Source organism: Erpetoichthys calabaricus, chromosome 8 (genome assembly GCF_900747795.2).
Source record: "Erpetoichthys calabaricus chromosome 8, fErpCal1.3, whole genome shotgun sequence".
Classification (NCBI taxonomy): domain Eukaryota; kingdom Metazoa; phylum Chordata; class Cladistia; order Polypteriformes; family Polypteridae; genus Erpetoichthys; species Erpetoichthys calabaricus.
In genome coordinates this window covers 76,711,349-76,724,645 of record NC_041401.2, presented here as the reverse complement: position 1 = coordinate 76,724,645, position 13,297 = coordinate 76,711,349, and the positions used below count along the sequence as shown (strand labels likewise).

Here is a 13,297-nt window from a genome sequence, read left to right as displayed (position 1 = left end):
TGCCTCATCCCCTCCTTGACTGTTTTTACACTAAAATACTGGAAAAATCACTTTGCATCATCTTTTGTCTTACCTGCAATACTCCTCTCTAACTGCCATTTATCTTCCCTAACGCCCTTCTTAATGATTGCCCACATGCTCTCACGCGTTTTATGCATTTAAGTTATTTGTCTTATACGTCTTTTACATAACATTTTTAATTGAAATCATATTTTAATAAACGTTAAGTGTAAATGTGCGATTATGAACTCTGGGCCTTAAAAAGACCTCGCACTCAGTTCCTCTCTCCTCAAGGCAATTTGCTTGCGTTTTGCGCAAAAAAAGAAACGCGCATGCACGAGAGCGCGCGTAGGTTTGTAAAGAGCGCTTTTTTAATTGAAAGTAGTTTTGGCCCTACAATTGAACTTTGAAACGAATATGCTCGCATATACTTATAAATACACATAAATGAAAGGCGTTCATTTCCAAACGGGAGCCGGTAATGAAACGTCACTAGTTTGTGAACTCGACTAACATTTTCTTAGAGGGGACAGAATCAGACGTAACACTGGAAGTTAAACGCGAGAGCGCGCGTGGTCTTTCGGACGAGCAGAGTATTTCTGACGTAACTTCCGGCCTGTGCTAGAAAGTTCCTGTACTCAGGGCACATTGAGAGTGTTGCTGTTCTACTGTCATTTACCTGGTAAACAGAGGATCAAAACCAAAGATGCCGAGAGGAAACCGGAGCAGAATGTCAAGATCTCCTTCCCCAATGAGGTACGATGAAGTAGAGCGAGGCCACTTACCCAGTTAACGAAACTGAGGCACCGTGGGTCCTGCGTGAACGCAGGACTTAAGGTTTTTAATGTGAACTCCAAAGTTCCCGGGATGGGGAGGAATGCCAACTTATATTTGATCGGGTGAATCTTTAACTCTGAGGTTACAAAGAATCCTTGAAGGAAGAAAACCGGTGAGGCCATTTACAAAGGTCTGGGTTGCATGGGGGAAGGGCTCGAAATCCCAAGGTGAACTGTAAATGAGAGACATGATTGAACGATGTTTGGCCCATGTTTTGTGAGCCGCGCAGTTAGAAGGGATGCAGGCTGTTAGTTTTTCCAAGGAATGCCACTTATGTAAAGACCGCCATGTAATACGGCGGTGACGTCCATTCAAGGAGACATTGCATAGAAACCAGACTTAAAAAAATGTTTTTTGACCTCCAAAATTGAAACTCCTGTTATACATTTAAGTATCATGCATATCAAGAGAAACTGTCGTTTTAAGAATAAAATTCCTTGCTAATGAGATTCTGATAAGTTAGAGCCAGGTCTAGAATACCGAAGAGGCAGTATATGTAAATCATAGTACAATGGGATGAGGGGGAAAATCTGTTTTAAGTATTAAGTATAGTTGCGAGGTATGTTTAAGTAATCCAGAGAAGGCTACTTAATCATAAGCAGAGAGTAGTTGTTACAAGTAAGGCAACGATCATTTCCCAGTATATGAGTAATCATTTTGTGTATAGATAACGGAGAACATGAAGGAAATGAGAAGGCAAAGACAGAAAGGAGGCTTTGTAGAGAGCTACTGGGGGGTTGTAGGTACCAAGAAGTGGAATTAAACAGAGACCTCCAAGCCTGTACACCGACTTTTTAACTTCGTAAGAACGGTGGAAACCTAACTGAAAGGGTAAAGGAGACCACTTATGTCACCAGGAGCATAATACACGAGGCAAGGAAATGGGTAATGGGATGTCATTGTGGAAATAATGTGGTACTTGATGCTGTACACCTGCCTGTTCTATGCCTCACATTTTTGGAATAGATGATACAATCACTGATTATTGTAGATATTTAGAGTATTCTAAAAGCTCTTTTTCAAACTCTTATCTGCAGCCGTGCGCCTTCCAGACCAATGGCTCCTGCTGCCTCTGCTTCATCGGTTCCTGCACACCCACCTCCATCAGCAGTCGCTCCCCCTTCCACAGCTCCTCGCCAGCCTGGCATGTTTGCTCAGATGGCAACTACTGCTGCTGGAGTTGCCGTGGGCTCTGCCGTAGGACACACTATTGGTCATGCGATGACAGGTGGCTTTGGCGGAGGAGGAAATGCTGAACCAGCAAGGGCAGACATCACTTACCAGGTATGCAAACTGTTCTGTTTACCAGGCGTATTTTACTGTTAGTGAGCTGTTTCATTTTTTTTTTGTTCGATTTCTACATCCATATTACACCATGATTATTTCTACCATCTGTAGTATAATATACATAGAAGTATTTGTGATACTAGTCTTTGTATGGTTCCTATATGTTGGGTTCAGAGCAGAGAAGCAATGTGTAAAAGCCATAAAACAGGACTTGATTTTTATGACATGAAACAGTGTTAAATACAATGCAGAAGACTTGATCTTTACTTTCAAAATCCAGCATGTAGCATTCAAGTCAATTTGTGGTTTTTAATGACTAGCAAAAACAATTTAACAATGATAGTGTAATGAGTTTAAAACATTGTAGAAAGGAAACAGAAGTGGATTGTCAGGAAATGAAAAGGTGGGACTTTCTTGGCTCTCTACCATAATTTTACATTTAATTGTAAACATGTGGAGGTGCTTATAGATTCATTCTTTATATGCAACAGAAAAAAGCACACTGGTGGAATGTGTATGGGATAAGTCTTCGTGGTTACATTGTGTGCTCAATTATAACAAATTATGCAGTACTTAAGTATAAGGTCTAAAGTGATTGTTCTAAACTCATGAAACCAAACCAATAAAACTCAAGAAGGAAACGTAATTTAACATTATTAATCCAACTAGGGGAAGGGTCTATCATGGCAGCACTGGGCACAAGACAGGAAGCAGTAGCCCTAGATAGGATGCCATTTCATTCAGAGTTGTCACGCGCATGCACACATACACACACACACACAAAATCACTTACAGAAAGAAAATTTAGAGTCACTAATTGACTTGACCAGCACATCTTTGGCAATGCAGTAGAAAAACATGAGTGACTGTATTAAAATCCATGTAGACATGAAGAGAACATGCAGACTCCACACAAACATCTGGATGTATGGGTTTTAACCACTGCATCAAGGAAAATTTTAATTTATTTTTTGGCTCCCTTGATGATCTAGAAAGGTTGGAAGAATGTTTGGTTTTCTTTTTAATTGGCTTGATTTTTACATTCTGATTATGAGTGAAATCAATACGAAGAAGAAAAAAAGTCCTCACAATTTTTTGTCCTCAGTTATTTGCAACTTTACAAAAACAAAACTCAAGGACAAAATCCAATTAGCATATATGCCAAATTAGATTTTACTTTTTGTAACTTAGTTCTTGATGCACACCTGAGTCTTTAAGGACTCTTAATTGGTGATGTATGACTTTTTGTTTCTCCTGAATAGATAGATAGATAGATACTTTATTAATCCCAAGGGGAAATTCACATACTCCAGCAGCAGCATACTGATAAAGAACAATATTAAATTAAAGAGTGATAACAATGCAGGTATAACAGACAGACAATAACTTTGTATAATTTTAACGTTTACTCGGGGTGGAATTAAAGAGTGCAATAGGGTGGGGGAGGAACGATCTTCTCAGTCTGTTGTATTATTATACTTATAATATAAGTATATGGTAAAATATACTTTTGTTACCATATACAGTAATCCCTCCTCCATCTCGGGGGTTGCGTTCCAGAGCCACCCGCGAAGTAGAAACCGTATGTTTATATGGTTATTTTTATATTGTCATGCTTGGGTCACAGATTTGCGCAGAAACGCAGGAGGTTGTAGAGAGACAGGAACGTTATTCAAACACTGCAAACAAACATTTGTCTCTTTTTCAAAAGTTTAAACTGTGCTCCATGTCAAGACAGAGATGACAGTTCCGTCTCACAATTAAAAGAATGCAAACATATCTTCCTCTTCAAAGGAGTGCGAGTCAGGAGCAGAGCATGTCAGAGAGAGAGAGAGACAAAAGCAAACATATCAATAGGGCTGTTTGGCTTTTAAGTATGCGAAGCACCGCGGCACAAAGCTGTTGAAGGCGGCAGCTCACACCCCCTCTGTCAGGAGCAGGGAGAGAGAGAGAGAGAGAGTGAGAGACAGATAAAAATAAACAGTGAAAAATCAATACGTGCCCTTTGAGCTTTTAAGTATGCGAAGCACCGTTCAGCATGTCGCTTCAGGAAGCAGCTTGCACAGAAGGTAGCAACGTGAAGATAATCTTTCAGCATTTTTAGACGAGCGTCCGTATTGTCTAGGTTTGCGAACAGCCCCCCTGCTCAATCCCCTTACGTCAGGATCAGAGAAACTCAGCGCAAGAGGGGGAGAAAAGTAAGTTGGGTAGCTTCTCAGCCATCTGCCAATAGCGTCCCTTGTATGAAATCAACTGGGCAAACCAACTGATGAAGCATGTACAAGGAATTAAAAGATCCATTGTCCGCAGAAATCCGCGAACCAGCAAAAAATCCGCGATATATATTTAAATATGCTTACATATAAAATCCGCGATGGAGTGAAGCCGCGAAAGGCGAAGCGCAATATAGCGAGGGATTACTGTACTTATATTATCCTCAATCAACACGGGTAGGACAAGTGAATAAATACATGAAATTAGACTCTGGCAACTAGCTGTAGTCCAATTTAATTTCCAGTTTTAGTTCAGTAATTAAAAAGCTTCAGATATCAGGAGGTGTGATACACCTACCTAGAAGAGTTTGCCTTGTGCAATGAGGAGACTGGCTCAAAAACCATACTTTTCTCCTAGAAACACCTTTGGACAGTCACAACATTTAATTGCTTCTTGGGGCTACAACGTGTACAAAGCTACACACAGACGTACTAACCTCTATTACCAACATTTGACATGCTTTCTAGAAGAAATTCTCTGCTGACAACAAAATATAAAACTAATTATTACTTGAATTTTAATAGGTACTGGGTTTTATAGTCGGATGAAACAAAAATAGAGCTTGTTTGCGACAAATGTCATAGGTGGGTTTTGGTATACAAATAAGTCATGTCTTTAATTCCTACTGTGACACATGGTGGAGGATACTTGATGTTGTGGGGGTACTTTTCTTTCAAATGTCCTTTGATGTATGGCATCATTAACTCCATCAAATTGGGCATGGTTGTGGTTGGATCTTTTAGCAAGACCATGATCCAAAGCATATTTACAAATTCACACAAAACTGGTTTACTGATGACTGAATCAAGATTCTACAGTGACCATCCCAGTCTCCTGATCAAAAGCCATTGAAAACTTGTGTGGTCAGCTTAAGAGTAGAACATACAGGTGAGGTCTGAGGATTTGGAAATATATTGTACACAGCAATGGTTTGGAAATCTTTTTATATGTGTTCTCCTATCTCATTTAGCATTATATTAAAATACTTTGCGCACTCTCCCTTTGCCAAGAAGAAAGCAAAGTACTAAATGCATGAGTGACCATAATTGTGGCACGTGTGTTGAGAATAATGCTTAATTTTTTTGATTTTTTTCTTTGAATAATTATACCTTAGTGAAAGGTTAGATTTCTGTAATCATTTTAATGCAAACGCAAGCTTTTGAACAATAAAGAAATTTTTCATAGTCTTTTTTTGCTTGCCATTCAATAAGTGACAGCATTGTATGTCTTACTTGTAATCCATGCATTGTAATTTAAAAAAAGAAAAAGAAACAAAAAATGGTATTATCAGGTTTGTTCTACTGCCACATTGGCATAAAACTAAAGAACAGGTGAAGCCCATAATATCTTTAGTCATTAATATTAGAAAAAGGAAGACTATTTTCAGCAAAATATATATAACCTGCCTAATCCAGTTTAAGGTCACATGGAGCCTATTACCTGTCACGGCAGCATCAAGTACATCATATTTTACATGGATGATCCTGCTTCTTTTGAACAAAAAAAAAAAATCAGAATAAGATGGAGTAGTAAATAAGTAAATGGTCATGTTCCTGTTGCTGCTAGTATGAAAACACTGATATTGAGTACATTTCAGTGTACAGTCATTGTATGTCTAGCTTGAGTTTTCAGATAGGTTCTTAAATGTTTTGTCCTTTTATTATGTACCTAATGTTTAATGTAGTTAGTTATTAGAAAAGTATTAAATGAGTGTTAATTTTCAACTGGTCAATTCCCTTCCACTTTTGAATTTGTTGTTTTAAGGAAAGATCCTCAAAGCCTTATTATGTGTTGATTTCATGCATTCATGTGTTTGCGTTCTTTCTACCTTAAGATTTGGATTTTTTTTTTTTTAACACAAACTTGAAAAGGATACATACATCCAGAAACTATATTACAGGGTCATGTGAGACTGGAGCATTTGGGCATTGAATTTGAATCCAAGATCCATGGGGCATCAGGATCAACTCATTTGAAAGCAACTATCTTGAAATTGAGTATATTTTACTCAAATAATGGGTTAAACGGGGCATGTTTTTCAATTAAATGATGCTATGATGTTTATTTAACCCATTTTAATAATGGTGTGTGCCTTTCAGGAGCCTGTTGCTGCAGCGCCACCCATGTATCAGCAGCAGAGCCAGCGTAGTCCATGTGAATATGAGCTGCGTCAGTTTATCGAGTGTGCGCAAAACCAGAATGACCTGCGGCTCTGTGAAGGCTTCAGTGAGGTGCTCAAACAATGCAAGTTTGCCAACGGTAAGTCTTCTCCAGACCCATAGTAGGACACTTGGTATTCTTATTTGATATGTCTGAATACATCTAGCCAACAGAGAGAGCTTGCATTGATAGCGTGTTGCCACAAACCAACTGGATTGGAACCGAGTGCAAATAGGTGACACCTCAGCACCACACTGAAACTGTGTAAGGTTCTTTTTAAGGTGGCCTAAGTGCCAATCCTTCCACCAACCCTGAAGTTTTCCCTGTAAATTGGAGGACTTGGACGCAGATTAACATCATACCCAGGATGATTGCTCAAAGGGTCCAATGGAGTAGTTACTTCTAGCATTTATGGGATTCGAAACGGCAACCTCCCAATTGCCGGCACAGATCCCTAGCCACCACTCCGCTATCTACTAGTTGTGTATTAAAGAGGACCAATTGTTTGTGTTAAGCCAGAAATAATCTTGTTTACATATCTTGTAACTTTAGTATGATTGGTAGAGAGAAAACCTCTCCAGTTTGTTTTATGTTTGTGGTTGTGTTGCCGAGTCCAAAAGCAAGTGGGGCAGGTTCTGTTCTAACACAAGCAAATGCAATGTTCACATTTAAAGAAAGTCCATCTAATGGCACAAATTCTGTTTTTCTTTTCAAATAGTAACACAGACATCTAAAAATCATACATATATAAACCCTTTTCTCACCAGTAGTCTAGTACACATAGTAACTCAGCATGTATTTCTTTTGTCTAAAATTGATCGGCTCACTTTGAGTCAGATTTGCAAACTCCAAAAGACGTGTAAGTTGTAAACAATATATGCAGTAGTATTATTGTCTTGTACAAGTACATTGAAATCCCTACTTGCATCTTTGACCAACGTGTGACACATCATAGGATTTAGTTTATAAGTAACCATCTTTTCTGATGTGAAAAGAAACATGTATTGTTGTTGCCTCATACATGAAAATTGTTTGGCTTCCTGTAACTGTTTCTGTAGCTTCATATGAACTATGAGGAGAGGTATAAAAACAAATTACAATTTTAAACCTCTGCATAAAATCCTATCAGGAGTGTAATGCACGTGTGGTGCTTTTTATAATTCAGATACACAAGTAGATGATTTCCCATTAGGAGTAGCTTTAGTGTGTAGGTTGAACAAATAATGGCTTACAACACACAATAAATTGTAACTCCCTGAGTAACCTGGGTTTTGGAAATGGAGTATTTTCATTCATTTAATTCATGTTTGATGGACTCTGTTTGTGTGCAAACAACATTTTCACTTTCCTTTTTTTTTTTGTTTTGTTTTTTTTTTGCAGGAATGTCATAAAATAATTTGAAGCTCTTAATGCTGGCTGTATGTTTTGAAGTTCTGATGAATTATTCTGAAGATAGTAATATAAAGAAATGTTTTTTTTTCCTTCCATTTCCTGTGGATGAAGTTAGACTGTTAAGTAAAAATTTACTTTAGCCAAGTATTCAAATTCTCTCTCTTCATGTTTTAGTAGAACTGACAATAATGTAATTCTATTTTAATGTGTTGACCTGGATGTAGCTTGAAACAATGCAAATGGATTAAAATAAAATCGTGCAGTTCTAGCCTGAATCCTAATTTTATTTTAGGACAACCTAGAATTGGACTCACAATAAAGGTCTTTGGTAAACATTGTTTATTGTCTCTTTCTTTTTTTTTCTTTGATACTGTAGCTGGAAGAAATTGTTTAGATGAGGTGTCCTCAAGACCTAATAGCATGGAATATATGAATAATTTAAAAATATATATATTAAATAAAGGTAAAGTTAAAGACCCCTGAGTTGTGTAGAATACAGTGGCTGCATTTTAAAGGAATACACCTGACAAAAATATTTAATTTTATGACCCTGTGTATATTATTGGCATGGTTTAGAAAAGGCTTTTAATCTATGTTTTAGTGTAAGCTGGACATAACATTCTGATGGAACAGCAGCCAATGGTGAGCAACGCTGGACAACAACAAACAATATAAAAACATCCATGAAAAAAAACTAATGTTATTTGTGTGGCATAACCCACATGTCAAGTCATCCAGTGGTATACTCGCGCTGTGCAAAATGCATGCATTTACTGCTAATCTCTTTATTATAATAAAAAAAAGTCCTGGGATGAGATGTGACTTTTTCAGAGAGACACTTTCACATCCCATAAGACAAGACTTTGTGCCAAGAGATTTAACCACACCCAGGGCCGGAAATAAAAGAAAAAGTGTAGATGACAAAGTAGAAAGTCGTAAAGAGGTTCAGAAAACATTGGTACGTGATACACATGCATAGCAGGTTAGAGATTATGAAAGTACTAAAATTCGAAAGTCTCAAAAAAATGATAGTAAAGATCTCATTAGCACAAACAAATGGAAATTATTACTCTGTGAAATAATGGAACAGCGAAAAGAGATCAAATATATTGTTCGGATTTAAACTTTAAGTTGGAGACTCAGATCGTCTAATTCATGTTGCCATCAGGGAAAAATAGTGTTTCTTTCCAATTTAGAGGCATATCCGTGAGAATTAAAAGATTTGTTGTTTGGTGAAAGTGAAATCCACATACGCGAGCAACAGAGACACGAAGCCCCCTGGTATTCTGTTAAGTAAATGCCTTGAGAAAATGAAAGTGTCCACAAGTACGAAGCCTTTTTACATGGGATAATGCTTTTGAGTTGAAGACAGGACATTTACAGTGCATCCAGAAAGTATTCACGGCACATCACTTTTTCCACATTTTGTTATGTTACAGCCTTATTCCAAAATGGATTAAATTCATTTTTTTCCTCAGAATTCTACACACAACACCCCATAGTGACAACGTGAAAAAAGTTTACTTGAGGTTTTTGCAAATTTATTAAAAATAAAAAAATTGAGAAAGCACATGTACAGTATTCACAAACTGCGCCGTGAAGCTCAAAATTGAGCTCAGGTGCATCCTGTTTCCCTTGATCATCCTTGAGATGTTTCTGCAGCTTAATTGGAGTACACATGTGGTAAATTCAGTTGATTGGACATGATTTGGAAAGGCACACTCCTGTCTATATAAGGTCCCACAGTTGACCGTTCATGTCAGAGCACAAACCAAGCATGAAGTCAAAGGAATTGTCTGTAGACCTCCGAGCCAGGATTGTCTCGAGGCACAAATCTGGGGAAGGTTACAGAAAAATTTTTGCTGCTTTGAAGGTCCCAGTGAGCACAGTGGCCTCCGTCATCCATAAGTGGAAGAAGTTCGAAACCACCAGGACTCTTCCTAGAGCTGGCCGGCCATCTAAACTGAGCCATCAGGGGAGAAGGGCCTTAGTCAGGGAGGTGACCAAGAACCCAATGGTTCCAGCTCCAGAGGTCCTCTGTGGAGAGAGGAGAACCTTCCAGAAGGACAACCATCTCTGCAGCAATCCACCAATCAGGTCTGTATGGTAGAGTGGCCAGACGGAAGCCACTCCTTAGTAAAAGGCACATGGCAGCCCTCCTGGAGTTTGCCAAAAGGCACCTGAAGGACTCTCAGACCATGAGAAAGAAAATTCTCTGGTCTGATGAAACAAAGATTGAACTCTTTGGTGTGAATGCCAGGCGTCACGTTTGGAGGAAACCAGGCACCGCTCATCACCAGGCCAATACCATCCAGCAGCATCATGCTGTGGGGATGTTTTTCAGCGGCAGGGACTGGGAGACTAGTCAGGATAAAGGGAAAGATGACTGCAGCAATGTACAGAGACATCTTGGATGAAAACCTGCTCCAGAGCGCTCTTGACCTCAGACTGGGGCGACAGTTTATCTTTCAGCAGGACAACGACCCTAAGCACACAGCCAAGATATCAAAGGAGTGGCTTCAGGACAACTCTGTGAATGTCCTTGAGTGGCCCAGCCAGAGCCTAGACTTGAATCCGATTGAACATCTCTGGAGAGATCTTAAAATGGCTGTGCACCAACGCTTCCCATCCAACTTGATGGAGCTTGAGAGATGCTGCAAAGAGGAATGGGTGAAACTGGCCAAGGATAGGTGTGCCAAGCTTGTGGCATCATATTCAAAAAGACTTCAGGCTGTAATTGCTGCCAAAGGTGCATCGACAAAGTATTGAGCAAAGGCTGTGAATACTTATGTACATGTGATTTCTCAGTTTTTTTATTTTTAATAAATTTGCAAAAACCTCAAACTTTTTTCAAGTTTTCATTATGGGGTGTTGTGTGTAGAATTCTGAGGAAAAAAATGAATTTAATCCATTTTGGAATAAGGCTGTAACATAACAAAATGTGGAAAAAGTGATGCGCTGTATGTATGTATCAATTAATAATTTACTTAACTGGATCTAAACTCTGTTTTCATATTGATTGTTGAGTGTAAATTGCTTGTATCTTAATACATAATTTGCCTGCCTCCTCACTCACTCGCGTCCATCCGAAGTCGAATACGCAGTCGCCTTCTGCGCAGCTGCCCGAAAAACCTTACGAGACCGACATCCAACTCCAACATCGCGGCAGGTGGCGGATTTACGGCCGCAAAAATTCAAAGAGAAAGGTGACTTCGATTAAAGCTCTAGAGGCCTGAAAGGCGATTTCGACTACAGCTCGAGGCCTAATTACACATTCATTCAATACACCTATATCAGGTTTGTGGTGCTTATACTTATTACTATTCCATATTGTACTGGAACATTCATCATTCAGTATTATACTATAGGCCTGGAAAATTCATCAATTAACAGTACAAGCCTGTGCAGTAATAAGTAAAGCGGACTACAATCATTACAAAACAACTTCTTCGTTACTTATCATTTGTTCTTCATACACTGCTGACACAAACTCGTGCCCGTTTCATCTTATGTTGTCGAAACGGGCTCTTTGTCAAGTCATTAATAATAGTGATACATTAAAAACCCTGAACCACTAACATCATTTTGCAATACGAACGCAAATCATGCCAAGCACCTGGACTGAAAGAGAGGGTCCATAAAAGATGCTTTCTTGAACAAAAAAAAGTTTTAAATTGTTTTTAAAAAGAATGTATTGCATTGGCTGATCTTGTTAATTGAAGGCTCCCTCACCCATAGAGCACAGTGAAATTACCAGAATCAGTAGACTGGAGTGTGGTGATAGATAAGGGTACTAATGTAGTCCAATGTATGGCCATTTTAAGCTTTATAGGTCAGTAATGGGATTTTATATTCAATCCTACGAGACACAGGAAGCCAGTAAAGGTGAAGTGGGTCAATGTAAGGATTTTTTGCCTGCATTGTGATAACAGATTAGAAGGGGCACATGCAGTAGTCAGTGCTGGATGTAATAAAAGCGTGGGCAAGTTCCTCTGCATTAGAAATGGACAGGAATGTGCAAACGTGGTATTAGATAGATACTTTATTAATATGCTAAGGAGGTGGAAGTAAAAAAGTTTGTTAATGTGATGTAGATTCATAAATGACAGACTGCTTATAGAAGAAGAAGGCCTGATGATACCATCAGCAAGAGTAATTGAAAAGTAGGATATTTTCTTTAGATGAGCTTTAGTGCCCGTTAGCATGACTTTGGTTTTGTTGGCAATTTAATTTTGAAAGAGTTATGTTACAACCAGGATTTAATTTCTCTCATGTTTTAGGCTGAGAAAAAGGGAACCTGCAGTATCCTGTAATTTTTATTACAGTTTCAGGCTTTTGCTTCTTGAATTCTGCAATTATTCAAAAAATTATAACTGTAATACTGTATTAAGTCTACACTCATTTTATATTTGAAAACCTGTAAAAAGTTTTTAATGAAAATGATATTTTGGATAGAAGTGGCTGTAATTGGTTCTTTTCCAGAGCAATTTTAGCTTATGCATCCTTTAATTGATATACTCAGTTCATAATCAGGTGTTAAATTTTTATAAATGCATTGCCCTCACTGATAAAGAGTACTGCATTTTCCTTTCTATTGCCTTTCTCCAAGAAGCATTTCAGTATGTATTACAGGAGCCAAAATTCAAATTAACTTTCTTTCATCATTCTAAAAACACTGAACTAGTTGTCAATAATGTTGAGGCTAACACAGTAAGTGTTAGAAATGGTATTGGACTTGTTTTGTTAATTATTTACCAAATGTGGACACAACAAAAACATTAGTTTTAAAACAATAACTTCTATTTGTGTTGTTACACTGTATCTGCTTTATCTATAAGGGAATTTTTATAATATGCATCATTTCCCCTTAGGTATTAATACAGTGTACCAAATACAAAAAAAATAATAATAATCAGCATCAGCCAGCCAGTGTGCAAAGTACAAAGCACAAAATATTCTCTTCAATGCAGTGTATACATAATTAATAGAACCACTTTCCTATTTATTTTTCCAACTCTAGATGGGGCATAGAGGACATTTATACATAAACATGCCAATTGACTGGTGCCACACGTTTGGCATGCAGGAGGAACATACGGAAAACATACAGGCCATGACTGCTCAGGGTTTCCAACCCAGGACTCAGTACTATCCAAAGCATTGCCCTTAAAGATTTTCACTAATCTGATCTCACAATGAGGACCTCCTCTGCCCGTCTAATTGTTAGTTTATTTTAGTAGTGAATGCTTTATATGGATCGAGTCCTACTAATTTCATTTTCCTGAATATCATGGGGGCGGCATGGTGGCGCAGTGGGTAGTGCTGCTTCCTCGCAGTTAGGAGACCT

The 13,297-nt window shown here is 38.3% G+C and overlaps 2 protein-coding genes across 2 annotated transcripts in view; one reads left to right on the top strand and one right to left on the bottom strand.

Annotated features, from left to right (window-relative positions):
* Positions 1 to 13,297, bottom strand: part of cct6a (chaperonin containing TCP1, subunit 6A (zeta 1)) — a 679,017-nt gene that overhangs the window by 586,628 nt on the left and 79,092 nt on the right. The window lies entirely within an intron of this gene.
* chchd2 (coiled-coil-helix-coiled-coil-helix domain containing 2) lies at positions 590 to 8,283 on the top strand. The gene is made up of 4 exons (XM_028806840.2): positions 590 to 756; positions 1,875 to 2,121; positions 6,498 to 6,657; positions 7,939 to 8,283. The coding sequence occupies exons 1-4, from the start codon at positions 707 to 709 to the stop codon at positions 7,947 to 7,949; spliced, it is 468 nt and encodes a 155-aa protein (XP_028662673.1). The 5' UTR covers positions 590 to 706; the 3' UTR covers positions 7,950 to 8,283.